Here is a 27797-nt window from a genome sequence, read left to right on the forward strand (position 1 = left end):
AAGAAGCGGGATTCTACAATGAAGAACAGGTAAACAAACCGCAACGCGCGAGCGCTGTGTCACAATATTGGCTGCGAAATGACGAGAGTGAGTCAGAGGAGACTTGTTGACTGTGCCGAAGAGAGGAAGAAGGGTGCGTACTTGGCGCAACTCTAAAAATAGATCAGACAGGACCATTTGTGGATTGGAAAGTTAATGATTAAAACATTCTTTTCTAGTAGACACTGGAGCTACGCGATCTACTGTCAGGTCAGCAGATGTGAAAAATCTTCCTCTCTCGGATGAAACAATCCAAGTAGTTGGTGTGTCAAACACCCAGATAAGGACCTACCTTACCAAACCGGTAAAGGTTCAAATAGGGAAATTCATAGACATGCACCGATTCGTGGTGTGCGATACTAGTCCTGTGAATCTGTTAGGAAGGGACCTTCTGTGCAAAATGAATTGCACCATATTCTGTACTCTAGATGGAATAGCATTTGAGACACCAGATGAGGATGTACTGTGTAAGATTACAATAGCTAATCAAGAAAATGGAATTACAGAAACTTATGCAGTATTTAACCCAGATGAGTTACCCAAAGAATTGAAGCAGTCAGTGAAGGCAGGAGTCTGGGATTTTACTGGAGAAGATGTAGGCCTTATGAGAAATATAGATCCAGTAAAGATTACAGTAAAACATTCCCCAATATAGACTGACACCTGAAATTATTGAAGGGGTGACACCTTTAATTGAGAAAATGATTCAACAAGGAGTGTTGAGAGAAATAATGAGCAGTCCATGTAACTCACCTATAATGGTACTGAAAAAGCCCAATAGGAAGTTCAGGATTGTGCAAGATTTGAGAAGGATTAACAAAATCATTGTGTCATGTTGTCCTATTGTTCCAAATCCATCAGTGATTTTGTATCAGATTCCCCATGATGCAGAATGGTACACAGTAATTGATTTGTGTCATGTTTTCTTTTCCATTCCGTTGCATCATGACAGCCAGCTGATTTTTGCATTTCGGTTTGGAGAGCGTATTTTGGCATGGTGCCGAATCCCACAGGGGTACACAGAGAGCCCCTCAATTTTCAATCAGTTGCTATAGAAATCTCTGGAAAGCCTAACCATGCCTGTAAATTCAGTTTTGGTTCAATATATTGACGACCTATTGGTGGCGTCAAAAACACGCGAAGCTTGTGAAACGGACACAATAGCTTTGCTGAATCATTTGGCAGATGGAGGACTAAAGGTATCTCCGACAAAATTGCAAGTCTGTAAAAAAGAAGTACAATATTTGTGGCATACCATTGAAAAAGGGCTGAGAAAAGTAACCATAGACAGGATCAGAATTATTAGAGGAATGAGAGCTCCAATGACCCAAAGGGAGGGGAGTATGTTCCTAGGGATGGTTGGTTACTGTCGTCAGTGGATAAGTAACTTTTCCCTGATTGCCAAACCATTGGTAAAATTGACGAAAAGTGAGGTTAAAGACCCCCTTGAATTGAACAAAGAAGAATTGGCAGCATTCAGACAGTTAAAAAACAACCTTTGCGAAGCCCCAGCGCTGGGAATGCCAAACTACGAGAAAGAATTTGAATTATACTGCAGTGAGAGAAATGGATGTGCACTCTGTGTTAATACAGAAACACGGAAGACAAAGGAGACCAGTTGCATATTTTTCGTCAATGTTAGATCCAGTGGCGGTAGGTTTGCCTGGATGTCTGAAAGCAGTAGCTGCTACATGCCGAAGCCTAGAGCAGAGTGAGGGAATCGTGATGTGGTATCCAGTAAGAGTGTTTGTACCTCATAATGTGGCGATCCTTTTAACGAGGAGCCGAACACAGTTCATGTCACATAGTCGGCTGACTAAGTATGAGAAGGTCATTCTAGGTGCAACCAATGTGGAGTCTGGAAAGATGTGTGAATGTGAATCCAGCTACACTTTTGCCTGATGCAGAGAGAGTGGAGGTAAGAGATGATGTTGATCATGATTGCTTGGATGTGCTTGACTTTTGCACAAAACCTCGACCAGACATAAAAGATTTACCATTGCCAGAAAGTGATTATGTGTTGTTTGTGGATGGATCATGTTTGAGAACAGATGAATGATTGTTGAGTGCGGCCTATGCTATATGCACAGTTGCTGCAGTCATAGAAGCATCACACTTGAAAGGAGTTAAATCCGCTAAAGTAGCAGAACTAGTGGCATTGACAAGGGCATGCAAAATTGGGAAGAATGTGAGAGTGACTGTGATAACAGACAGCCAGAACGGCTTTGGAGTTCTCCATGATTTTGGCCAATTTTGGCTGCAGAGAGGTTTCCTGACCTCAAATGGAACTCCTATAAAGAATGCAGAAGTGGTGGGAACATTGCTTGAAGCAATACAGTTGCCAAAGGAACTGTCAGTGGTAAAACGTGCTGCTCATTGTCAAGGTAGTGATTATATCACTACGGGGAAATCGCTATGCCAATGACATGGCTCAGTACTGTGCCCGAAATCAGTATTCAATCAATAGGGCCAAGGAGAAGGAAATGTTTTCTTGCTCCATAATGTTTACTAATGTTGTGGGAACATGGGAAGAAGTGAGGCAGTTGCAGGAATGAAGCAGTGGGTAAAAGCAGGTTGTGCACCAAGGGAAAAAGATCATGTGTGGGTCTATCGGGATGGAAGACCAGTAATGCCCGATAGCAGGATGTCAACCATGGCACGGATGTATCATGGCCAAGGACATCTGGGAAGAGATGCCATGATAAGGGCTTTTAAGCAGACCTGGTACAATGCAAAATTCAGGTTGATAGCAGAGAGTCTCTATCAAAGATGCCTTATATGTCAGCAGTACAATCCTGGAAGGAGAACAGTGGTGAGCCTAGGTACAATAGGCCTAGAGGGAGGACCCTTCACCAGAATGCAAATAGATTTCATTGAAATGCCCCCTTATAACAAGTTGAGGTATGTTCTGGTGGTAGTTTGTCTATTCTCAAGGTGGGTGGAGGCATACCCAACCAGAAGAAATGATGGAATCACAGTGGCCAAGCTCTTGTTGAGGGAATTCATCCCAAGATACGGGTTCCCAGTGACCATAGAATCAGACAGAGGAATACACTTTTACAATGAGATCATGGCATTGATTTGTGAAGCGTTGGGTGTACAACAAACACTGCATTGTGCCCATCGACCAGAGGCTTCTGGTGTGGTTGAGCAAATGAATGGTACGATCAAAAACAGAATAGGGAAAATGTGTTTAGCCACAGGGATGAAATGGCCTGATGTCTTGCCTCTTGTCTTGATGACAATCAGATCTACTCCAGACAGAACTACAGGTTTGAGTCCCCATGAAATTATCATGGGACGAGCCATGAGACACGTATTTGTTCCAGTCAACAAATTGATGACAATAACTGATGACATGATTTTGGATTACTGTAAAGGCCTGGCTGACGCAGTCCATTCTGTGTTTCACCAGGATGGAGCGGACGCAACCACCCTTGAGAGAAAACCAGCCCATGACCTGAGCCCAGGTGACTGGGTGAGAATAAAAGTCCACAGAAGAAGGAATTGCTTGGTTCCAAGGTGGGGAAGGCCAAGGCAAGTTATCCTGACCACAACAACTGCTGTGAAGTGTGCTGGACTGAAAAATTGGATACATGCAAGTCACACTTTGAGAGTTCCAAATCCAGCAGATAGCATTGGAAAAGAATATTTCGATGATTCAGAATCGAGTGATGATTCAGGCAATGAGAAGGCGAAGTCAAAAGAAAATCCTGAAAGGGGGGAAAAGGAGCCAAGACTAGTTCCGACTCCAAGAGAAGAAATTCTGAGGAAGAGATTACAGATTCTGGAGACGAGCAAAACGCCAGTGGCAAGCACAGAAAGAAGAAGAGAAAAGAAAAGAATGTCCAGTCAGAAGTAACATTTACACCAGACGAAAGAGTAGAAGAAGTTCCACCTGAGAAGATTCTTGAAAGAGAAGAAGGGACCGAAATAGAGAGAGAGGGACAGATTGCTGCGGAAGACCCCCGAGGAGGTGTAGGGACAACCAACACTGAGTTAGGTGAAGGGACAATCAGCAAACAGAAAGATTGCGTTTCGGAGATCCGAGGAGGGACAGAAGTAGGGCCGACTCAAGAGGTGGAAAAAGTAGCTGGTGGAAAAGAAAAATCAAATGAGACAGAATTTGAGGTCAGTGAACCAGATGGTCGAATTCTAAGGAAAAGAACTTGGATCGAGGAAAGAAACAGTAAAGACGGCAAAACAAGAAGGAATGCTAAAGGAGATCTTTGGCCTAACAAAATAAAGAGACTGAGATATCGATTGACACAAGTCAAACCCTCAGAAGCTGAACAAGTGAATGAAGTAACAAGTCAGCACAGAGAAAAAGAGGGAGAGACAGAAGTGTCTGAAGGAAATAAAAGATCGAAAAAACCAAACCAGAAGTATAAGTCACCTGAATGGACGTACGTGGCACTGCCTGAACAAGGAGAAGAGGTAGATAGTCAAGGAAATCCAGAGGAGACTTTACTGAAAGTGGTGAAGGAAGAAGAAACAGCGGAAATCCTGAGAGTTATCCTATCCGATATCAGAGAAGAAGCGGAAGATCAGGAAATTCTGTATGTGGATGATGAGAAGGAGGTGAAAAACGATGAGAGGCCAAGCTGAGTGATTTCAAGAAGGTCCTTGTAGAAAATATAAAGGAGTGAATAAGAAACTAAAGAATTTTTTGATAATCTGATAAGGGTCTAGCTCTTGCAGGGAAAATAGGCGGAGTAGAAGAGGCTAAGTCAAAAGACACGGTTAATTTTAACAAGACGGCTAACATAGATGATAACAAGAGTAGATGTACCTTTATGAGAAGATGGTGCAAGGCATGTTGTTGTTGTACAGGACTATTAATGCTTCTTTGGAGCGTACTCGCTCTTTTGATCTCTTTGAAAGTAACTTTAGATACACTAGAAGGGCATACCGAGAATATGATTAACATAGTGAAGAGTTCACAAAAGGTAGTTCCATTTAAAACAAGCACTGAGCATATGCACAAAGATAGGTCTATAACTGATTTTTCTAGCAATGTTTTTTCAAAATTATTGTATGAATATGTAAGAACAATGGACGTAAGGGATTGCTACGTATGTATGCAATTACCTGCCTCTGTTTCAGAAGGAGTGACTTACCATCACCTTCCAGCAACTTATGGAATAACATGTAGCGTTTTAACCAGTATATTTTATCAAGTAGGGAAATTAGAATATAATCTGTCTAATATAGATAACATTCTTGGACAATTGCCCATGAATAATGAATTGAATCCAGCTAAAACTGCTAATGTACTAGGTGAGATTTTTATAGAGACTAAAGAACTAACTTTAGAATATATTTTTAGAAACAATTTAACTTGCAGTTTGAAGGCAGAAGAGAAATTTCTTTTTAGATATGGCAGAAGAAAGGAGATTGAAAATACATAAAAATGCAGAAGGACATAAGGAGGGAGAAAACATTTAGGAAATAGATGGGAAAAAGGAGACAAAGGGTGATGCTAGACCAACAATAGCTATAGATTCACCACAGAAAGGCAAATTATGCATTATAAGGGAAAGATCCCAATATGATTATTATTATATAGGGACAAGTGAGTGTCATGATACATATTTTATTGCATCTGGATGGGGATTTAGAGGAGGAGAAGATCCAGTTTTTCCTGGACTGTATTATATTTGTGGGAACAAGGCTTATTACAGGTTGCCAGACCATTGGTATGGCACATGTTATGTTGGCCTGGTCTATCCAAAAATCTTTCACATGGATAGAGTAGAAAATAGTGGACCACATAACCTACTTATGCGTAGTAGAAGAGAAACTTGGTTAGAAATTGTAGGTGATATTTTTGGAGGCTTGATACCAGCAGTGGGAATATCTTTGAATGCAAATAATATTCGAAAATTGTCAGCCATAGTGGATCGCTTGTCAACAAGCACCGCTGGAGGATTTCTTTTGGTGAACACTGAGATGGTTGCCATGCGTGCTATGATTATGCAAAATCGACTTGCCCTTGATATCCTATTGGCAAAAGAAGGTGGAGTCTGTGGAATGCTGAAAGTTCAACATTGTTGCACTTACATTCCTGATGAAAGCAAAGGTCTAAAAGTATATATTAAAAATATTACAGAACTGCATGATGAAATAAAACCACTGGAGGTTGAAAGTATCTGGACTAGAATTAGTAATAAGATGGCTGCTTTTAAAACTTTCTTAGGTAAATTAGGTTGTACAATATTAGGGAAAATATTATTTCCATTAACGGGTGTGATTTTCATATTATTAAAACTTAGATTAGGATGTATGTGTTGCAGACATAGAAGAAATAAAAAGAAAGTTAGACGAGAAATTATCAAAAAGGAAAAGAAACAGAAAAGAGATTTTAACTAAATAGAATTGGAAGAATGGAAGGAGTGTATGTATGACAAAACGAAAAGAGAAGATGAAGGAGAAACAGAATTTTAATTGAGCAAGAAAACATTTCGAATTTCCATAAAAGGGGAAAATAAATTGATTTTTTTGAGGGTTTTATTTGTGGTGATAAAATCACCAAAGGGGGGAATTGATGGAGCGGGTAAAATATTTTCTTTTTATATACCCAATCCATTTATATATGTTTATATTAAAATGATTAACGATTAATTATAATAATTAATAATTGATGTGAAAGAACTAAACCAACCTTATTAACAGAAAGAATACACGTGGGAATGCATTTGCATGGCTAAAATAATAGGTGAACTAAGTTTGTATGCATATTAAAAACGATAAATGTTGCTTGAGTAATGTTATTGTGATTTGCGCTTTAATAAACCAGCATTAACGGCTTTGAATGTTGCATATTGCTAGATAAATGCATACACATAAGGGTATTAGCAAGGGAATAAAACTGTTTTAATCATTTCTATGTATTAATTACGATTTTGTGTTTCTTTGCTTAAAGTTGACCATTCTGGCCTACCAAAAGATGGCCGCCGACTGAAACCTAACTAAAGTACATTACATCACCATTTGAACAATGGAGAAAGGCGCCTGCACTGACTACGTTCGTGTCCCTTGGGTGACCTGTCAGACCATGCCCATGAAGACTACCCTGGGCGAGGTGCCAATGCCCCTGAACGTGAAGAAAATGTTACAATTGGGAATATGAACTGTCGAACCCGACCTGGTTTCAACAAACTGATACATTTAGAACCACGGATTATTCTTTCCCATACATTTGCTTTGAGACTTCTTCCGCATGGGAAAATTTGAAAATGTTTCCTAATGTACTGAGATGTATTTGAAATCAGCCAATCGTATTCCTGGGAAATGAGAAAATGTAACTTTGATATGTAAATTTTAGTATAAATATTAGTAGACTAGAGAGGGAATATGTCACGCCATTTATTCAGAAGCTACTGACGGAAAATCGATGATCAGAGATCCTTATGCTGCCGGAGAGGACGGTGACTTTATATGATAAACGAGAACTCTGACGAATTTGCTGAGGACCAGTTCTGACTTAGAAAACGACAATTAGCCAGAATAGGTGTGTGGAGTTTCTATTCAATGCTGTAGAACTCAGTGATGTCATTAGAATGACATCACTGAGAGACTCTGTGAATGCTGCCAGTTGATGAAGCTGGAGGTTACTCTATGGATGAGTACTTATCATCTTAAAGAAATAAAGGACTTAACCACTAACCACTGCCTTTGTGGTTACTACATTTTCATGGCGATGAGGATGGGATTCGAACCCACGCGTGCAAAGCACAATGGATTAGCATTAAACAAATTCTTTTGTCGTGTGCAAGCACATGATGAGGATATAATGACTTATGTGGCATCATTACGCGGACTAGCTGTAACATGCGAATTTCAAATGCTGACAGAATCTTTGATTCGCGACCAGATTGTGAGATGCACCAACAATAGAAAAATAAAAGAAAGACTTCTATCGCTAGATCCTACCTTAGATGAAGCGGTACAGATTGCTAGAAGCTTAGAACACACTGATGTGTGGATGAAAGAAATTGACATTGGGAAATTAAATATGAAATCTTCAGAAAAGGAAGTAGTTAATCTTGATGTGGAAGAAGTAGGTCTGAAAAAAAAGTGACTAAACCAGAAGTTTCACATTCTCATTCATCTAATTTTAAAAATGAAAAAAATACTAATATGCTCAATACCTCTAATGCAGCGAGTGGAACTTTTAGAAAAAGAATTACATGTTACAGGTGTGGGTGTCCTGGACACATTGCGTCTAGCCTAGCATGTGGTGCTAGGAGCGTAACGTGTAGGTTGTGTGGAAGAAAAGGTCATTTAGCGAAAATGTGTAGGACTAGAGGTCAAACTTCCAGTGTGAAAATGGTGGAAAATTTGGGGGAAGTAAGAGAGGAATTAATGCTTTCCGTTGATGAATGTGATGTATCAGAACGTAAAGAAAGTATTAGTGTGGTTAGTAATAATAACATAAAAATGGAAAGTACTGAAAAATTAGAAAAACCCCATTGTGACATTATTTTAGAAAAGACGGAAGTCTAAGTGTTAGCAGACTCAGGTAGTTTGTTTACACTAATTTCAAGGGAAGTTTACTTAAATGAGTTAAAGAAAAATTTGGCTGAATTACAAAATTCGGATAGAAGTGCTGTGGGGTATGGTGGAAAGAGAATAAACATCATAGGGATGTTGTGGATGGATATCTTTTTCAAAGGTAACAGCGTTCATGGTAGGATATACATAACTGAAGACGGGTCGAATCTTTTAGGGTGGCGACACCAAAAAGATCTCAATATAATTCTGGATCCCAATGCCAAGGAACCAGTCATGATAGTTGAACCTGCTCATGAATGTAGCTTGCCTGTTTCCGATGGTAATTCTGAGTGGGGGAGAAAATTAATGTTGTCATTTCCACAAGTTTTTACTGATGATTTGGGCATGGTCAAAAATTTTAGTCACCGGATTATTTTGAAGAAAAATGCCCGCCCAGTGGTGCATAAAGTCAGGTCCATACCTTTACTAATGAGGGAACCCTTACAGAAGGAACTTGATAAACTCTTGGAATGTAAAATTATTGAACCTATTGAGTCATCGGAGTGGCTTTCTCCGATTGTTGTCGCACCGAAGGATGGAAACAAAATTCGGCTGTGTATTGATTTGAGAGATTTGAATCAAAATATATGGGTGGATCGACAACCATTGCCAAATATAACAGAAATGCTAAGTGTGATGGGGGGTGGAAAGGTATTTAGTGTCTTAGACATGTCAGCTGCCTACCACCAGATAAATCTGCATCCTGAGTCACGAGCTTTAACCTCTTTTGTTACACCGCTGGGGGCGTTCCGCTATCGACGTATGCCTTTCGGTTTAGCCTCAGCCTCTGCGGTGTTCCAAAGAATCATGCAAGATATTTTCAAGGGGATGGATGGTGTGTTGTGCTTTCAGGATGACATCATGGTTGTGGGGAGATCTTTTAGGGACCATGATGAATTGTTAAATGATGTTTTGAAAAAGATTGCTAGTCATGGGTTGACCATCAAGAAAGAAAAAGGTCAGATAAGAAAAGAAAAAGTGGACTATTTGGGGCATGAGATATCTGCTGAGGGAATTAGACCTAAGAAAAGCATAATAAAGGCAATTGTAGATGCTCCACAACCAACTGATAAGGATTTATTGAAATCATTCCTTGGGTTAGCTGAGTATTGCTCAAAATTTATATCAGGGTTCTCAGAGATTGTCGAACCTATGAGGATGTTGTTAAAAAAAGGAGAAACATTTGATTGGAATGTTTCATGTGAAGTAGCGTTTGAAAAGATTAAATCGTCATTGGTTAGTGCTCCTACTCTAGCCCATTTTGATGTGACTAAGAAAACAATTTTGACGACTGATGCAAGCAATATAGGATTGGGTGCTGTATTAACTCAAAAATCGATGGAGGGTGAGAGTGTGATTGGGTTTGCATCTAGACGTTTGCAGGGAGCAGAGAAATCTTACTCTGCCATTGAGAAGGAAGCATTGGGTTGTTGTTGGGCAATAAACCATTTTAAATTTTATTTGTGGGGTTTGCCATTTGTTCTTAAAACAGATCACAAACCATTGGTACACATATTTAAAGGTGGAAAAGGGCTTGAAGGTGGTGTGACTCAAAGGATATCCCGGTGGCTTTTATCTATTTTGGATTACAATTTCTCTATTGAGTTTGTAAGAGGGAGAAAAAATATTGTTGCTGATTGTTTGTCGCGTATGCCAGTTGAGGGACAGGAGGAAGATGCTTTCTTGGTATATGAAGTAGAATCTATGTGCGACGTTAATGATTTGACTTTGGCATTGAAACAGGAAGAATGGAATGAAGCTTTAGACAAGGAGGAGGAATACATGATGCTTAAAAAGGTTATACGTGATGGTTGGAATAGTGAAGTTAATCTAAATGAAGAGTTGAAAAAGTATTTAAAAGTTAAGGACCAGTTAAGAATTCAAAAGAACAGGGTTTTGAGGTGCAACCGAGTGGTTCCTCCTAAAATGTTGAGAGGAAAGTTACTGAAATTGGTACACGAAGGACACTTAGGGAGAAGTATGTGTAAAAGAAGGTTAAGGCAGAGTTTTTGGTGGCCTGAAATGGACAGATGTGGAAGCAATGGTAAAAGAATGTCAGCCATGTTGCAATAGCGACAAATGCAGAGTAATTAGTCAACCTCCTCTGGGATCCCTTGATGTTCCTGATCGGCCATGGGAGAAAGTGGCAATGGATTTTTTGGGTCCTATTAACAGGCTGGGTATGAGAAGTAGATTCTTAATAGTTCTAGTTGATTACCATAGCAAGTGGTTTATGATAAAGCCTGTAGAACACATTACATCTGAGGTGGTTATTGATTTTTTAAAGAATGCATTTTTGGAAGAGGGAATACCTAAATGCTTAGTTACGGATAATGGAGTGCAACTTGTTTCCACGATGATGGCAAGGTTTCTTTCAAATCTTGGTATCAGGCATGAAAGGGTGGCGGTATTCAGGCCTCAAGCCAACGGATTGGTTGAGCGAGTTAATCGCATTATAATGGACAATATTCAATTGTCATTAAGTAATGGATTGAGATGGAGAGAAGAGTTAAATAAAATGGTGTGGGCACACAGAGTAACTCCGCACTCTGTCACAGGTGTATCCCCTTTTGTGGCTTTAAAAGGGAGAGAACCAGCAACGAAAGAGTCCCCTGTATGGTTACAAAAGAAAAATCAGGTGTGGGTAGATCGAGAGAGAATTGCAGAAAGAGTTAGAGAATCTCAAGAAAGAAATAAAGATGATTACAACAAGAGAAAAGGAGTGAAGGATATAAAAATTGCAGTTGGTGACTGGGTGATCACTAAAAGAATGGGTTTGGTTAGAAAAGGGGAAAGTAAGTTTTCCAAACCTCAAAAAGTGGTAAAGGTAATGAATTATGTGGTAACTCTTGCTGATGGAAAAATATGGAGTATGGGAAACTTGTGCAAGATTGATGTTCCAAATTCTTTTGAATGATTATATTTTTGTATCTCTTGTGATTTAGGAATGTTTTGTTATCACTAAGAATATTAACCTGTTTAGTTGTTGTTTTTGGATCATTTTATTGTAAACTCTTTGTAAGGGGGGAGATGTGTGGAGTTTCTATTCAATGCTGTAGAACTCAGTGATGTCATTAGAATGACATCACTGAGAGACTCTGTGAATGCTGCCAGTTGATGAAGCTGGAGGTTACTCTATGGATGTGTACTTATCATCTTAAAGAAATAAAGGACTTAACCACTAACCACTGCCTTTGTGGTTACTACAAGGTAAATATGACAAAAGAGGATATTGCATTATTAGGATTTAACCTGCATTTAAGTTAGATAAAAGAAAATCATTATTTGAATTACTGTGTCGGGTGATTATTTCATTGAAATGTTTATTGATTAGTTTGAGAGTTAAAGTATCATTGAACTAAATAACAACTAAATGATTTGATCGACCTATTGATGGAGGAATTGTTAGGGTGATTCAGGAGAAGGGGTTTTCCTCTATCAAGGAAACAGTTGTGGTTCGGAATTGATGTCCCTTTGTAGGCACGGATAGATTGAGAGAATGAATGTTGGTGTTATGGGCCCCACCAGCGTATGATGTGTGTATGTGCGTGTGACTGAGAAATCATTCTGTCCGTCGAAGTAAGGGGAAAATGAGTAACCCGAACTGCAGTTCAGGCTGGACTGTTCCCATGAGGCACAGGGTCAAGACTGATTTGCATATGGCTGGGTCTAAACTGGGGCGGCATGGTGAGCAAACGATTGCTGGATTTAACCCAGATCTATTGGCGGGGGTGAATGTCTCATTTGCTCTACATTCATTCCATCATCTAGTTTTTTTTTGGCCTTCAGAAACACAGCATCATGATTGCCTTTTAAGACTGGAACATGGCCACAGAGGAGGTGTCCCCCAACTCCATGATTTTATAAAGCGTGATAACTTTTTATGGGGTCCTATTCGGATAGATTTCCTTGACACCCCTCACCCCCCATCCCCACCACCCCCCAAAGAAAAATACCACATCTGCAAAGAAAACCACTCCAACCTCTCGGCTGTGCTTAAAGGAGTGATGCAGCGCTTAGAATCAGAGAAAAAGTGTCAGAGAAGCTTTTCCACATAGAGGGGAAAGATAAGAGGACCTTACTCTGAAACAGTGCACACACAAACTTTAGTATTTTATGAGGATTAGCATTTATTATCTGCTGCTCTTCTGCAAACCATTTAGGAATTTCCATGAAAATAATCAACACTTGGGCAATTAGAAATATTATTAGAGCCACCATAAACATTGCTGGCCACACGTGCCTAACCAATTAGTCTAAGACACTCTAGTTACGCAACAGCTTTATACTATGACTGTATACATTTCTTCTATGCCACATAATACACCCACATGCCTGCAGACTAGGACTTCAATTTGGTGCCCAGAATGATAGCATTCCTCGCAGCAACTGGTTTCTCTCTGTCCCTTACAAATTAAGGAGCGTTTTGTGTCTTTCATTGCTTACATTGCTTGCTGTACCTCAGGGGCTTGCTTACAAGTTTGAAGCCCCGTTTGGCAAAAATCAAGCTGGAAGTTATGATTTCATCTGCAGAAATATTAATTTGTGCCTTCGCACCCCACCAGCCACACAAGCTGAAACCTGTTAGGATGTCATCCTGCAGAACTCAGCGGCAGACACTTCTAATATCCACCAAATAAACAAAAAATCTCCCCTTTAACTGAAATAACAGGATGGGGCCATTTTGCACACAAAACATTCCTTCAGCTTGCACAAAATAAAGAAAATGGTGGTATGTATAATGCACGTTTGCTAAATGACCCAACACAAAATACGCCTTTAAATGCACGTACGCGGACTACATTAACGTGCATCAAGGCCTGTAATGCGTTTCACACGAAAGAGTGCTATACATAATACAAACAATTCGTAAACATGTTTTATGCTGTGTCCATGGTAAGAGGAAAATGAGGTCTCTATGTAAATTTTCATTGCATTGGATTTGATAGTCTCTAAATAAAGTATATTACAACAAAAAAAAACAATTCGTAAACATGTCACGCAGCAGCTAAGAACCCCGTCACCAAATGCTGCAGTTTAAAGTATTTTCAAACGAGACGACTGCAGGAAGGTGGAATTTGACTATATGGTTGCCCCCACTTTTTGCCTGGTGTTTTGCTGGTTTATGACTTACTTGAACTGGGACACTGTTAATCAGGACCCCAGCCTAGCTGCTTCCTCTCTAAAAAGGTTTCCATGTGCATTAGGTACATCTCTAATTGGATTCTGGAGTGCCTTATAAGTCCCTAGTATATGGTATACTATGTACCCAGGGCATAGGTACCTCAGAGGCCTACCAGGGGCTGAAGCATGTATTATGCCACCTCTGGGAAGCACTCCAAAATGGCACCACAGGTCTGCTACTGCAGCCTGGGTAAGGTGGTGCTTGCACCCCTTACGGTGGTATAGGCTACTTATATCACTACCATTGCACACACATATAAAACCTATAAGTCACTCCTATGGCAGGCCTTAACAATCCTGAAGGCAGAGTGCTTGGTTTTTATGTGAGAGGGTGCCCCTGCAAGAGCAGAGCCCCTTTGCAGCGTTCGGAGTACCTCCTCTGATGCTGTTTGTGGTGCAGCCTGACCATATACTCTTAAGTGCATTATAACCTAGCGGTAAATGCTAACTTTGGGATGGCTGCACGGAAGCATGTCATGTTTGGTGTCAAACGCTTTGGAATACTACCCCCGCCCCCCGGCCAGTTCGGGGGGGGGGGGGGGGGTACCATTCCACCCTTCTAGAGGGAGAGACATGTTCACACTGGTCTAACCCGGTAGGAATTTCTACAGCCCTGGCATCACAAAATGGATGCCTCTGCCACAGACACGGCCTCCTGCTGTTGACCGAAACTCCAGCAGGGGAGGCCTGGACAATAGGTTTCCTGTCCCAGGGAGGTGTAACCACCTCCCCAGACAGGCAGATGTGTATTGGGGTTGGGCGGGAGCACTCTCTGGTGCTTTGAAGTCCTGCACTGGGGGAACACTTGGTGTCCCTGTGCATAGTCCAGTTCAAACCGGTTGCAGGGGCTACCTGCCCCTGCTCTGGTGCAAAACTGGACAAAGGAAATGGCTGTAACCACCCCTCTTTCCAAAACCTCCCATAGGTGGGTCCCTAGAGTATGTCCAACCCCCAAACTTTGTATAAATATGGGAACCCAGTCCTTGCGACTTTAGATTACCCTGGACGAAACTCTGCAATATATATCCTGGACCTTCGATGTTCTACTTTGCTTAAAAGACTGAAGAAATCTCCCTTCGGGGTCAAGGAGCGACTCCCCTGCTTGGCAGGCACCAAAGAATCAACTGACCGGTCTGCATCACTGAAGCTCCCGCCGGACGCCGAAGTCTTTGCATCACCAGAGGTGGATTTCCAGACTTCCCCGAGGCTACCCTGAGTTCACAGCAAAGCTGAGGTCCGTGGCTATCGTGGGTGACGTGGAACCGTGACCCCTGGACACCATGAACTTTTGTAGCAACATCATCTTCCTGGTCTTCCTCGAAGTTATGCTTTGGGCTCCGAGTAGCCCCAGCCTTGAGCACCTCCTGCACCGAAGATTGCTGGCCTCCACTCCACGAGTGACCCGTGGGCCAGTTTCAAGTGCGACCGCTCGAGGATCCTTCGCGATCGCTAGCCCGTTGGCTAGTGGGTCCCCAGCGAAGGCAGCTCTTCTTCTGATTGGGCTTTCCTGGTTGCTCCAGACGTGCCCCGACTTACCCTCGCTGGGTTAGTCCCCCAGACCTTGCTGGTCTGCACCGCTGTCCTTACTCTGATTCCAAGTGACTTGCCGTCGCCGACACCGCAGCACTCAACTGACTTCGTGGGACAGCCCTAATTCAGCTCCTGGTCGTCATCGGCACCTCCTGGACCTCGTGGCTGAAGAGTCAAGGCACCCTTCAACTCACCTGAAGCACCCGACATCTGTGGGCATTGGTCCATCCTGCCCTTGGTCACTGGTAAGTGACCCAGACTCTGTCCCCTCTGCTTTCAGGTTCCTTCAATCCTAGATCCAGGCTTGGATCGCTTTGGACACTTCTCTTCACGGCAGCAGCACTTCTTCGCCAGCTTCCACTGAAATCGACGACGCGACCCAACATCAAAAGACACCTATGAACCCGGCTTCCCTGGGTGAGGTAACACGAGTACTCCGGTGCTCCTGTGGGTGCTAGCCCTATAACTTCCCAAGTCCAAAAGGGTTTGGTCCTGACTCATTTTTAAGTGTCCCTAATCTTTAAATTTCCAACCGCGACATTGCCCATAGAAGCTAACGGGAACCCGCGGTTGTATTTACACACAGCACATGGCCCCCGTGAGTCCCCTGTGTCACTACCTTGGGTGGTTCCTTGGGGTCCCAGCGATTCTACAGGCTCTAGGCCTTGTGTCTAGTTCAGTCGTGGTTCTTATACCACTTTTTTGCTATATCGTTTGGTACGCCCCTAGTGCCCAAAACGTGTATTTGTGCTATTACTGTTGATAAGTGACTTGTAAATTAAGTACTTCGAACTCCAGTCTCAGAGACTAGAGGGGTGTGTTTTATCTTAAATAACTTATATTTTGAATATATACCTGGTGTGGTTGTCCTTTCATTTGGTCATTCAAGAGATTATAGACTGGTAAAACAAGCTGCTTAACATTCCTTCAAGACTTAGCCTGAAGGCTGCTCTCCATAGCTACCACTAGGATAATTTTCAATAAAGGCGGTCTTTAACCTATTCACCATAAGGGGTTGTTTGGACTGATACAGGGTGCCCACTATAATTAGTGGACAGCATATATCAGGTCAACTTCTCACAACAACGACAGACACAGAACTGCTCAACAACCAGAGAGAAAGTAAGGAACAAGAATCACAGCCTAATGACCCATCAAGTCTTCTCAACGGTGCAGTCCTCAAGTCTTAAACAAATGTCTGTTTCCAGCAAGGGTCACAGCTGACATGGGAAAGAATAAGTCTCTAAGGAGAACCAGGGCTGTTACCAAAGCACAAAGTCAACTGAACCTGCAGATCAAACAGTTTTAAGACAGGGACTCTGGCTAAGGACCTCTGGAATTAGGGGCACTCAAGCCCCCCCACAGCATGGTAGGGTGCGCACCACTCTGGATACGTTATGAAGCGCAACCTTAAGCACAAGACGAACCATCCCATTAGGGACACAAGCTATATTCTCAATGTTGGTAAAGAGCTCACCTAGCAGCCAGAGATGAGTTTTCAAAGTGCATCTTGATATTCCCTCTCACATGATTCAACTTCCAAGTATCTTATAGATTCCAGCATCTTTCTTAAAAATGTACAGTCACAGGGCCTGGTGGCACGGTTTAATAATGGGAGAAGTCATACTTTCCCAGCTTAGAGGATGACCAAAATTAAATTGCAGCAGCTGTGAAGCTGCTCATATTCTATAAAAGGGAGCTCAAGAGGGAAAATAAACCAGGGCGCCATCCATTCAATGATGTCAACATACAAAAACCTGGTTACATATTACACATATAAGTCCAAACTGTGAGGGAGAGTTGCACCATTTCTTTCTGGATGGGACATGGTTTGCTATCTAGTCATATACCCTCGATAGTTGTCTTTTTTGTAAAAAACCCAATCAAAGCAGTTCAGTTACCCACAAAACTTGGACCAATGGACAGGTCTTAAAAAAAAAAAAATTTTAAAAAAGTGAGGCGAGTCAAGGAAGTGCCTCACGTAAGCAACACTGGCGGAGCTGCTGGTAGGTACTCACCAGTTAGCTCACTGTGTCATCATAGGCACTTTCCTGACACAAAAAGGGAAAAAAACCTGACTCCCAATTATGTGTAGCTGAAGAGAAGCAATGTGTCAAAATTAAAGTGATATTAATCCAAAAACTGAAGAACTCGTTACATACAGGAGGCCAATTGGGCTACTCCTGTAAGGTTAAAATTGAGTTACAGAAACACATAACACCGGTCTTTAATTTTCATTGTGTCCGTACTCATTTAAAACAACAATGTCATGTTTAGACCATTTTAACCTGAACGGCCGACATGTTTCATTGCCAATGACTTTGTGGTAATTTCATCAGGGCACAGTTCCACCTCAAGGATGCACCGGAGGAGGAGCCTAGCGCGCAACCAAGATGGCCGCGTAGGTGCGAGGCTCCCGAGGACCTCCGCAACCTCCTACGTTTATCCTGTCTTCATCCTGAATCGGTTGAGGGGACTGTGTCGGTGAGCTTGAGCCGAGGTGGTACCCGTTTTCGAATTGTACCCCGGGTGCCGGAGTGAGCACCGACTGAAGTTTGCGGCCTACTTCTCTCCTGACCCCGGATTCGAGTTTGGGGGCGACCCAGTGGCGAAGTGAACAACAACGGCGGGCTGGGTCTTGCGAGTCGCGTACCCCATACTTTCACTTTCGCTTTTGAGTCCCCTTGCCATTATCGCAAGTGGGATCACAGCGCTTCTTTGTGTTGGGGTGGCCTCGCTGGGAGACCCTGCCTGCCTGCCTGCGGTGGCCCGCTCTGCCGTCCTGGGGTGGCCCCCGAGGCTCTTGGCCTTGATTGCCTGCTCTCCACTGCGTGGCTGGTGCGGGTGCGAGATACACGACGATGGCCACGAAGCAGGATGGGGATCGGTTGAAGGCCAAGTCGACCCGGCGTGGCACCGCACATCAGGCCAACGTCATGGACCGCTACACCCTCCCGAAGGGATCTCCCGGCGGATCGCACAAGTCCTCCGAGTGCCCCCCGGATGCCCCGGATTTGCCTACGGATCTGACTTTGCAAGACGTCATGGGCGCCATTGCTGAGATGAAGACCTCGGTGGGCCAGCAATTCGACACTTTGGCACATAAACTCGATGCGGTCCTCATTGATGTCAACCTTGCGAGAGCTGATCTCTCCAAGACGAATGACCGGGTCGACTCCTTGGCCCACACCGCGTCGGGCCTCACGACTGAGGTAGCGGCCCTTCAAACGGAGGTGCACCGGCTCCGTCAGGCAAGTGCGCTCATGGATCGGCGCCTGGAGGACTCCGAGAGCCGGGCCCGGAGGAATAATATCCGTATCATCGGAGTACCCGAGGGACGGGAGGAGTCGGCGGCGGATCTCTTTGTGGAGGACCTGATCTCTACCCATCTCCAGCCTCGAGGACTGAGTAAATTCTTTGCTGTGGAGAGGGCCCATAGAGTTCCCGGAGGCAGACCGAAGGTCGGAGCCCCTCCGCGGCCTCTTATTGCCCGTATTTTCAACTTTCGGGACAGGGATGCGATTTTGCAAGCTTCCAGACTGCAAGGGCCGATTAAGCTGGAGAACATGGAAGTGAACTTTTATCCTGATTTCACGCAGGCGGTCCAGAAGCAGAGACTGAGTTTCCTGGGCGTCAAGCGGCGGCTTCGAGGCATGAACTTAAAATACGCCATGCTCTTCCCGGCCAGGCTGCGGGTGGAGGCGGATGGTCGCACTCACTTTATTGATCGTCCTGAAATGGCCGGGGACTGGCTGGACACTTAGTCTGGGGGTCATGGTCGGGATGGGAAGGGGGGGGGGGGGGGGGGGGAACGGGAAGGGAGTGCCCACCGGACCGGGTCTGAGGTACTGACACGGGGGCTCACTCCGGATGCTGCCACTTTCGGCCAAGCTTAGGGTCTTTTGTCTGTTGTGTCTTGTCTCCCCTCCATTAGAGGAGATGCTGGGTCTCGAGGGGGTTCTCCTTCCTCCTCTAGGGGGTCTTAGTAGTTCAAATCACATAGGGGCGACAGGCACACTGCAAGTTGGGGGGGCTGTTTGGGCTCATGCAGGGGTGCAGGGAGGGGGGAGTTTTGTTGGGGTTGTTGGGTTGGGGTTGGGTATTGTTTATTTGTACCACAAGGCAGAAGTATTGTTGTGCTATTTCTAAAGTGCTCTCTGGGGGGCGATTGATCGACTTCGGCTATGATGGGGGGTAGGGGACTGAGTCTTTTGTCCTGGAATGTTAATGGACTGGGGGACAGGATAAAACAGGGGGTGGTCCTGCAGTTCCTAAAACGAATTTCACCAGATATAGTCTTTCTGCAGGAAACACACCTCATTGGAAACTCCTTTCGTGCCATGAACAGACGGGGCTATCGCCTTATGGCCCACTCGGGCTTCACGTCTGGTTCGAGGGGTGTGGGCATTATGGCTAAGACCTCGCTCCCGTTGGAAGTTGATGAGGTGCTCCATGATGACAGGGGACGATACACGGTTCTGGTGGGTAGATTGGAGGGTAGAGTGATTGTTTTCGTTTGTTTATGTCCCGCCAGGGTTGCAAACGACTACTTTTGCGGATCTGGGGCGCCTCCTCCTTGGCCTTCCGGAGGGGATTCTAGTGGTTGGGGGGGGGATTTTAACGCTGTGGTTTCCAGGACTGAGGATCGTCACCCTCCTAGGGATCTCCCCCGTGCCCAAGCGTGGTTGTCTGGCCTCTTGGATACCTTGGGGCTGGTGGATTGTTGGCGGTTGAAACATCCTACGCAGATACAATACACCTTTCATTCCGGGGCTCATGGCAGTCTTTCGAGACTTGATTATGTCCTGATGCCAGCGGTACAGGCGGGGCGGGTTGGGGAGGTACGACATTTGGCGCGGGGTATTTCAGACCACTCCCCGCTCCTGTTGCACTTCGACATTGTCCCGAGGGGGGAGGGGAGGGTGGCCCCGATTAATCCCTGGTACCTGCGTGACCCCACAATTCGCGCAGATTTGGTTAAATCTCTTAAGCGATATTTTGAAGACAATGTGGGGTCTGTGTCGTCCGCGGTTTCTCTGTGGGAGGCGTTTAAGACGGTACTCCGGGGGGAGGCCCTGTCCCTTATTTCCCATTCCCGGAGGCGCGAGCGGGAGGAGGTGACCCGTATTGAAACTGAGATAACCGAGTTGGAGGGTGATTTGGAGTGTGGGGTGACGGACGACAAATTGCATGCTCTCCGACTCAAGCAGGCGGACTACAAGGCCCTCGTCACGGAGGCAGCCAGGGGCCTCAGTAGAGAGCAACAGGGGAGACTGTATGATGTGGGTGATAAGGCTGGTAAACTGATTGCGTGGCTGGATAAAAAGGAGAGAGCGAGTCGAGTTGTCCCGTCGATTGAGAAATTGGATGGTGTGTGTGTCACTGAACCAGGAGAAATTGTTGATTGCTTTGCAGAATATTTCCGTGGGGTGTATTCCCCGGTATCTTCCCGCTCGGAAGAGGATTCCCATGCCCTGCTTAAAGACATTGCGCTGCCTTCCCTTTCGGAGGAGGATAAAGTGCTGTTGGACGCGACCCCAACATCTGAGGAGATTGCCCTCGCCATACGTTCGGTCGCCTCCGGCAAGGCAATGGGTCCTAATGGCCTTCCCATCGAATTGTACAAACTACGACCGGATACGCTGGCGCCGCATCTCCGTGCTATGTTCCTCGCGGCCCGCTCGGCGGGTTCCCTCCCGCTGGACCAGCGTCTGGCCACTATCGTGGTTATTCATAAGGAGGGGAGGCCGCGGGATCGGGTCACGTCTTACAGGCCCATTTCGCTGTTGAATGCGGAACCCAAAATTCTCGCCAAGGTGCTGGCTAATCGGCTGGTTGGCGTGGTGTGCGATCTGATTCACCAGGACCAGTCCGGCTTTATCCCTCATCGCAGCACCGCGCTCAACCTGCGGCGTTTGCATGGGGTGCTCGCGCGGGTCCCGTTCATACGAGAGCCGGCCATTTTGGCGTCCCTGGACGCCACTATGGCGTTCGACACGCTTGAGTGGCCATATATTTGGGAGACGCTGGCTAAGTTTGGTTTTGGCCCGGGATTTATTGGTTGGGTGAAATTGTTGTACTCCAGCCCGCTGGCGCAGGTGGCGGTGAACGGTAGAGTGTCGGCGCCGTTTGAGCTGGGCAGGGGCACGCGGCAGGGCTGCCCGCTATCGCCACTCCTCTTCGCGCTTGCTTTGGAGCCCCTGGCGGAGTGGCTGCGGTGGCACCCTTCTATCCGTGGTCTCCGATGGACCCCCCCCCCCCCCGAGTAGGAGGATCGCGTATCCCTTTACGCTGATGATATTCTCTTATACCTTGCTTCCCCGCGTAAATCGCTGATTGTACTTGTGGATGTTTTGCATTCATTTGGCCGCAACTCCGGCTTAGTCATCAACTGGGCTAAATCCTGTGTGTATGTCCTTTCCGGGGAGGCTCCTATCCTTCCACGGGGTTGTCCTATCCAGATCGCTCCGCAGGGATTTAAGTACCTGGGTATCTTCATTACCCTGGACGCTGAGGCCCGATATAAGCAGAACTTGCTCCCCCCCCTCCAGCGCCTGAAGGAGGACGTGGCGCGTTGGAGGCGCTTGCCGCTCTCACCACTCGGCCGTGCGGCATTGTTTAAGATGATGTCGCCGCCACGTTTCCTATACGCTTTACAGAATACGATGGACGTTGTCCCGGCGCGCTACTTTCGCGAGGTGGAGAGTCTGCAGCGACGCCTGTTCTGGGAGGGTAGGTCGCGTATCGCCCTTGCGAAGCTGACGCTCCCGTGGTACGACGGGGGGGTCGCCCTCCCAGACATCAAACGATATTACTGGGCCTCCCAGCTGGCTGCTATAAACCACGGCCTTTATGGGCCCGCTCTTAACCCGGCCTTTGAAATGGATAAACTATTACTGCCGGGGGGCGACTATAATCGGGCGCTTTATTCTAGATCGCTCGACGCACGTCTTACGGGCCCTACGCGGGTCGAGGTACGGGTGTGGCACGCGGCAAACTCGGCGATGGGGTGGAATGATCGGTTGACCCGGGCGACGCCGCTGTATGCATCTGAGCGGCTGGGCTCTCTGTGGATCTCGAAGGGCTTTGAGAAGTGGGACATGATAGGCATCAGCAAGGTGGGCGATCTCTGGACGAGAGGGGGATTCAAAACGTTCGATGTGCTGCAGACTGAATTCCAGTTGCAGGACAGGGAGTACTTTCGATATATCCAGGTCCGTCACGCGCTGTGCTCCGTATTCCCGGATGTTGCCTCCATCCCGGAGTATTCCCCTCTGGAAGATAGAATGCTAGATGGGCATGTACCGGACGGCACGATTTCATTGATTTACAAAAAGAGGCGGCCATACCGGCTCGCCTTCGCTTCGTCCAGCTCAAGATACTCCATAGGGTCTATGTTACGGGGCCGGGTCTGATGCGTATGGGATATGCCGTGGATGGGTTGTGTAAGCGTGGGTGTGGTTCTTTAGGGACCTTCCTCCATATTTTGTGGGAATGCCCGGAGGTGGCGCAATTCTGGCGTGATGTGCACGCGGTGTTGCAGGCGGTCACGCATGTGACGCTGCTTCCCGAGGGGAGGAGATGTCTGCTGAATGTGTGGGAGCCGACTGACTACTCAGTGCCGCAGACGTGGTGGGTGACTCTGGGATATATGGTGGCCAAGCGTGACATTGCGCAATTGTGGGGTTCCCAGAGGTTGCCAACGGTCTCGGCGTGGAAGGACAACATGGATTGGTGTATGTTTCGGGAAAAGGTAGTGTATGTTGCGAGAGGTAAGCCTGGGAAATGGGTGAAAGTGTGGGGCCCCTGGAACACCTACCGTGGCGGAATTTGTACCCCGCCGCTGACGCCTGATCTGGCACTGGCCCCGTCTCCTTAGTCTGCTTGTCGCCTTGGTTCTGGGCTTTGAGTCCACTTTGTCTCCTATCCCCCCCCCGCTATTCCTGTGGATCGGTAGGGTCCTCCCCAGGGGAGCTCATACTGTTGCTTTGACTTTTGGCTGCCTTGTGGATTTGTTTGTCGTTTCTTATATAAACATGGAACCGCCATGTGGGGGGTCCGGACGGTGTGGCCGCTAACGCTTCTTTCAGCTCCTGTGACCTCTCTCACGCTACAGCGACTGTTTACTGACTGTATTCTATGCTCATACTGTTTACTAGCGGCCGGCCCGAAGGTTGTAGGCCCATCTTTGTATATCGTTTGAATTCTGTAATAAAGGTTTCAAAAAATTTTTTTTTTAAAATAAAAAAAATAAAAAGGATGCACCGGACCTGCAGAGTTTTAATTAAACAGTAGAAAACAGCAAGTGACATAGGTTATATATGTATATCATTAGGTTCAGCCCAAGGAACTTATGTTTTCCAATACTTTATGTAAGGTATATTTACCAGGCAGTTGCCAGGTGGAGTCCTACCAGCAAGCCACCAATAAAGGTCACAGAAGACCAACAACCCCAAAGAAACATGTTGGCCGTTCAGGAAAGTGCCAATGAGGACACAGTGAGCTAACTGATGAGTACCTACCAGCAGCTCCCCTATCCAAATACAGGGGGATTCTGCCTACCACAACGTCAATTAACAGACAGTACTAGCACTATGCAGGGAGCTACATACATACCTCGAAAACACTGAACGAACAGTGCAAGCACTACACAGCGGGTAGCGCCCTGCCTGCCATAGAGCACTGAACAAACAGTAACGCTACTTACCAGCCCCTATCTAGTCGATTTTTAAAGCAGACGGTACTGGCACTATACAAGGAACACCTTCCTTATCTCGAAATCATTGCAGGAACAGTATCCCCACAGTACACGGGGCGGAATTCCGGCCTCAAGAGCGCTTAAACAACACCATCACTAAAAAGCAGCAGCCCTTAGCCTTGCTTAGTGCGGTGCAGCCGACCGGTATTCACACCCCATCACTTCCAGACATCACCATATGTCACTAGCCCCGCCGCCCATAACTGAAATAAACTGATGTTTTGTTCACTAGTATTAGGTCCCCAGCTTCCTTTGCTCAGGAGGTTATTTCCTTTCGTTTCCCTCCCTTGCTCTAATGCCCGGTCCATATCTTTCCTTGCACAGCAGTAGTCTGTCCAATTTTCCATTGTTCTTCAGTGTTTTTTACCAGCTCTCCAGTATCATGTCACTCTCTCTCCTTGCTTTCTAGTGCTGTAGTAATGTGTCCCTCACTTGCCTTGCTTTCCAATGGTGTCTCACACTTAATTTGCTTTCTAATAGTATACTACTCGCTTCCTAGTGCTAAGATCCTCGCTTCCCTTGCTTTTTAGCGCTAAGATCCTCACTTCCCTTGCTTTCTAGTGGCATGTTCCTCGCTTCCCTTGCTTTCTAGTGGCATGATCCTCGCTTCCCTTGCTTTCTAGTGGCATGATCCTCGCTTCCCTTGCTTTCTAGTGGCATGATCCTCGCTTCCCTTGCTTTCTAGTGGCATGATCCTCACTTCCCTTGCTTTCTAGTGGCATGATCCTCGCTTCCCTTGCTTTCTAGTAACATGATCCTCACTTACCTTACTTTCAAGTGACATGATCCTCACTTACCTTACTTTCAAGTGACATGATCCTCACTTCCCTTACTTTCAAGTGACATGATCCTCACTTCCCTTGCTTTCAAGTGACATGATCCTCACTTCCCTTACTTTCTAGTGACATGATCCTCACTTACCTTACTTTCAAGTGACATGATCCTCACTTACCTTACTTTCAAGTGACATGATCCTCACTTACCTTACTTTCAAGTGACATGATCCTCACTTCCCTTGCTTTCAAGTGACATGATCCTCACTTCCCTTGCTATCTACTGGCAAGATCCTCACTTCCCTTGCTTTCTACTGGCATGATCTTCACTTCCCCTGCTTTCTAGTGGCATGATCTGCTCTTACATTTCACCCTAGCCATGTGCCCCTCGCCTCCTTTGCTCTGCAGTAGTCTCTCTACTTTTCTTTTTATTTAAAAAGATATTTTTATTGTCAATATGGGAAAACTCTTTTGTAAAAACACGGGATAGCAGGAAGCAGTAATAGTGACAATAATAATACATACATTCCTTCTATATCATGCCAAGTCATAGCATAAACAGGTTTAGAATATGTAAGAGTATTACTAGTACTAATGGTCCCTGTTCTAATAGATAGTCCCGGTTGACGTGACACTCTAAATGTCTTCAATACAACCCCATATGGAGTCAAATTTCTGCAGGGATTGGATTCCCCTTGCTCTAGCCAGGGCCTTCTCCCTTTCCGAAGTTGCTCTTACAATTGCTCAACATTCAGCTTACTGAGGGAGGTTAAGATGAAATTCAGGCCCTGGCTATAGCAAGTCGAGCTGCCACCAACATTATTGAGATAATAAATCTATGACCAGGACTATCCTCTTTGCGGCCCAGCATGATTTCGGCCACCGATGGAGTATAGTCGACCCCTAATCTAAACTTCATAGCATAGGTTATCTTCTGCCAGAATGTTTTTAGGTCAGTGCAAGTAGCGAACATATGAACGATGTTGGCTGCATGCAAGCAGCATTAGTGGCATTTACAGTGGTCCCCTCCTTGCCCCTCGCCTTGTCTCCCCCTCCTCGAGCCCATGTAATATAATGTGCAAATCGTGCAGAACTGCTGCAATCTTAAACAGAGTGTACTGATAGCTCTATGGCTCCAAACGCCGCCTTAATTACTTCAGAGTTGACATTTACCCCCAGAGTCTCACTCCACTTTGCAGCTAGTTTTTCACAACCATTTACTCTAAACTGGCACAAGCATCGGTACATTATGCTAATTGCGGACCTCCGACTCTGCCCATACAGACACTCCCATACCGCAGAGCTCGATACGGTTAGTAATGCATGGTGTCTCATAAAATAATGCCTGAGCTGGAGGTATTTGAATAACATCTGCCGAGGAATATCAAATGCGAGGTGCAGGCTTTCAAATGACCGAAAGCCATTAGGTCTCTCGACTTACCTTTCACTGCTCTTCAGTACTATGCCTGCCTTCCCTTGCTCTCCAGTAGTATGTCCGTCTCCTTCCTTGCCCACTCGGACCATTCTGTCCAGGAGCAACAACTCCCTCCCTGGATTTCTACCGGTATGACCGTCACTTCCCTTTGACAGTCGAGTGGGCACTCTTCTTTCTCTCAAGTGATGTTCTCTTTTTACTTATTAATGAGATGTTCCCGGTTTCTATAGCCCAGCAGAAGCCTGTCCCTTTCTTTCCTCGCTCTATAGTGATAAGTCACAGACACAAGTATAGCGCACAGAAGGGGGTACAGTGTCAAAGACAGATATAAAGTTAACGTTTGACTGAACTTCAGCTCTTTTCTAAGAGCAAAGTTGGACTACTTCTCCATGTAGAGTAGTTTAAAGGTGTATATTTAAAGCAATTTCCTAACTTGCATCAGGATTTAGGCAGTCGTGATGGATCTCTGCTCTTCATATGTAATGCTCTGCCTCCCTTTCTTTACTCTCCAGTGGTCTATTTGTCTCATTTCTTCCAATGCAATGCCCTGCACCCCCTTTCCTCGATCCCCTGTAGCACATTCGACTCACTTCTTCCAATGCAATGTCCTGCACCCTCTTTCCTTGCTCTCCAGTGACAGGACCCTCCAAATATTGTTAAGCTCCTGACTGACAATCAGCATCATCTACCCCTCCTTCCCTTGCTCTCCAGTGGCATGTCTTTCTCCCAGCAGTTGTTCGGCTCTTAGTTTTCTCCACAAACACCCTTCTCACCTGCTCCCCGCCGGTCTCCCCCTGCTCTCCTGCCTCCGCTGGCTGTTTCCTCTTGGCAGCGCCTGGTGTCTTCATGCTTCCTCTGCTCTGACTGCACTCTGCAGCTTGTACTGGTACTCCAGCTTCGAACACGTGTGGAACCGGCGGGGTCAGAGGTCAAGAGTCACAACACAACAAAACTAGAGAAAGACGTAAAAAAACGAACAATACACCTATGGATGCTTCTTTCTGGAAGGCTGCTCGGTGAGGGGAAAAAAAGGAAAGAAAAAAATACGTGCACTTCTTATTGCTGGAAAAGGTCAGCGGTAGGTGTCATAGACACGATACATGCGAAATCGGCGGCCATCTTGGAAGGGAGTATAGGGAGGAGTTCTTAATTGGTGGTGGAACTGTTGCCGGAAACGTGTGAAAGAATTGGGTTGCAAATAAAGTTGAGGTGATTCAAGTATTGACCTATAGTAGTTATTTGTCCTGAGGACCATTAAGCTAATGACAATATGAAACCAGTCTGTTAATTATCCACAAGTAGCATCGCGTTATCTTCTTTATGTTCACCTCCTTTGCATACTGAGACAAACAAGAAGATTCCGGGTGACAGCTCAATGTGAATATCCCCGGTCCATTTGGGACCAATCAAAGTGGCGACCGGCTATTTGGAACCGGGCAGAAGACTTTCTATCCAACTCCCCGTGTTGGATTCATCGTGCGGCCATTTTGGAATGGTCTCTTCCCTCTCTCATTGCATCCTT

General features: G+C 45.5%; 1 protein-coding gene across 1 annotated transcript in view; it reads right to left on the reverse strand.

The window, feature by feature from the left end:
- BOP1 (BOP1 ribosomal biogenesis factor) overlaps window positions 1-27243 on the reverse strand; it is a 572762-nt gene extending 545519 nt beyond the window's left edge. Inside the window, exon 1 of the mRNA XM_085604482.1 lies at window positions 27049-27243. Coding sequence (XP_085460608.1) covers window positions 27049-27123 — 75 coding nt within the window. The 5' untranslated portion in view covers window positions 27124-27243. The remainder of the gene's footprint in view (window positions 1-27048) is intronic.
- Between the last annotated feature and the right edge of the window lie 554 nt (window positions 27244-27797).

This window comes from Triturus cristatus, chromosome 5_1 (assembly GCF_964204655.1).
Source record: "Triturus cristatus chromosome 5_1, aTriCri1.1, whole genome shotgun sequence".
Taxonomy (NCBI): Eukaryota; Metazoa; Chordata; class Amphibia; order Caudata; family Salamandridae; genus Triturus; species Triturus cristatus.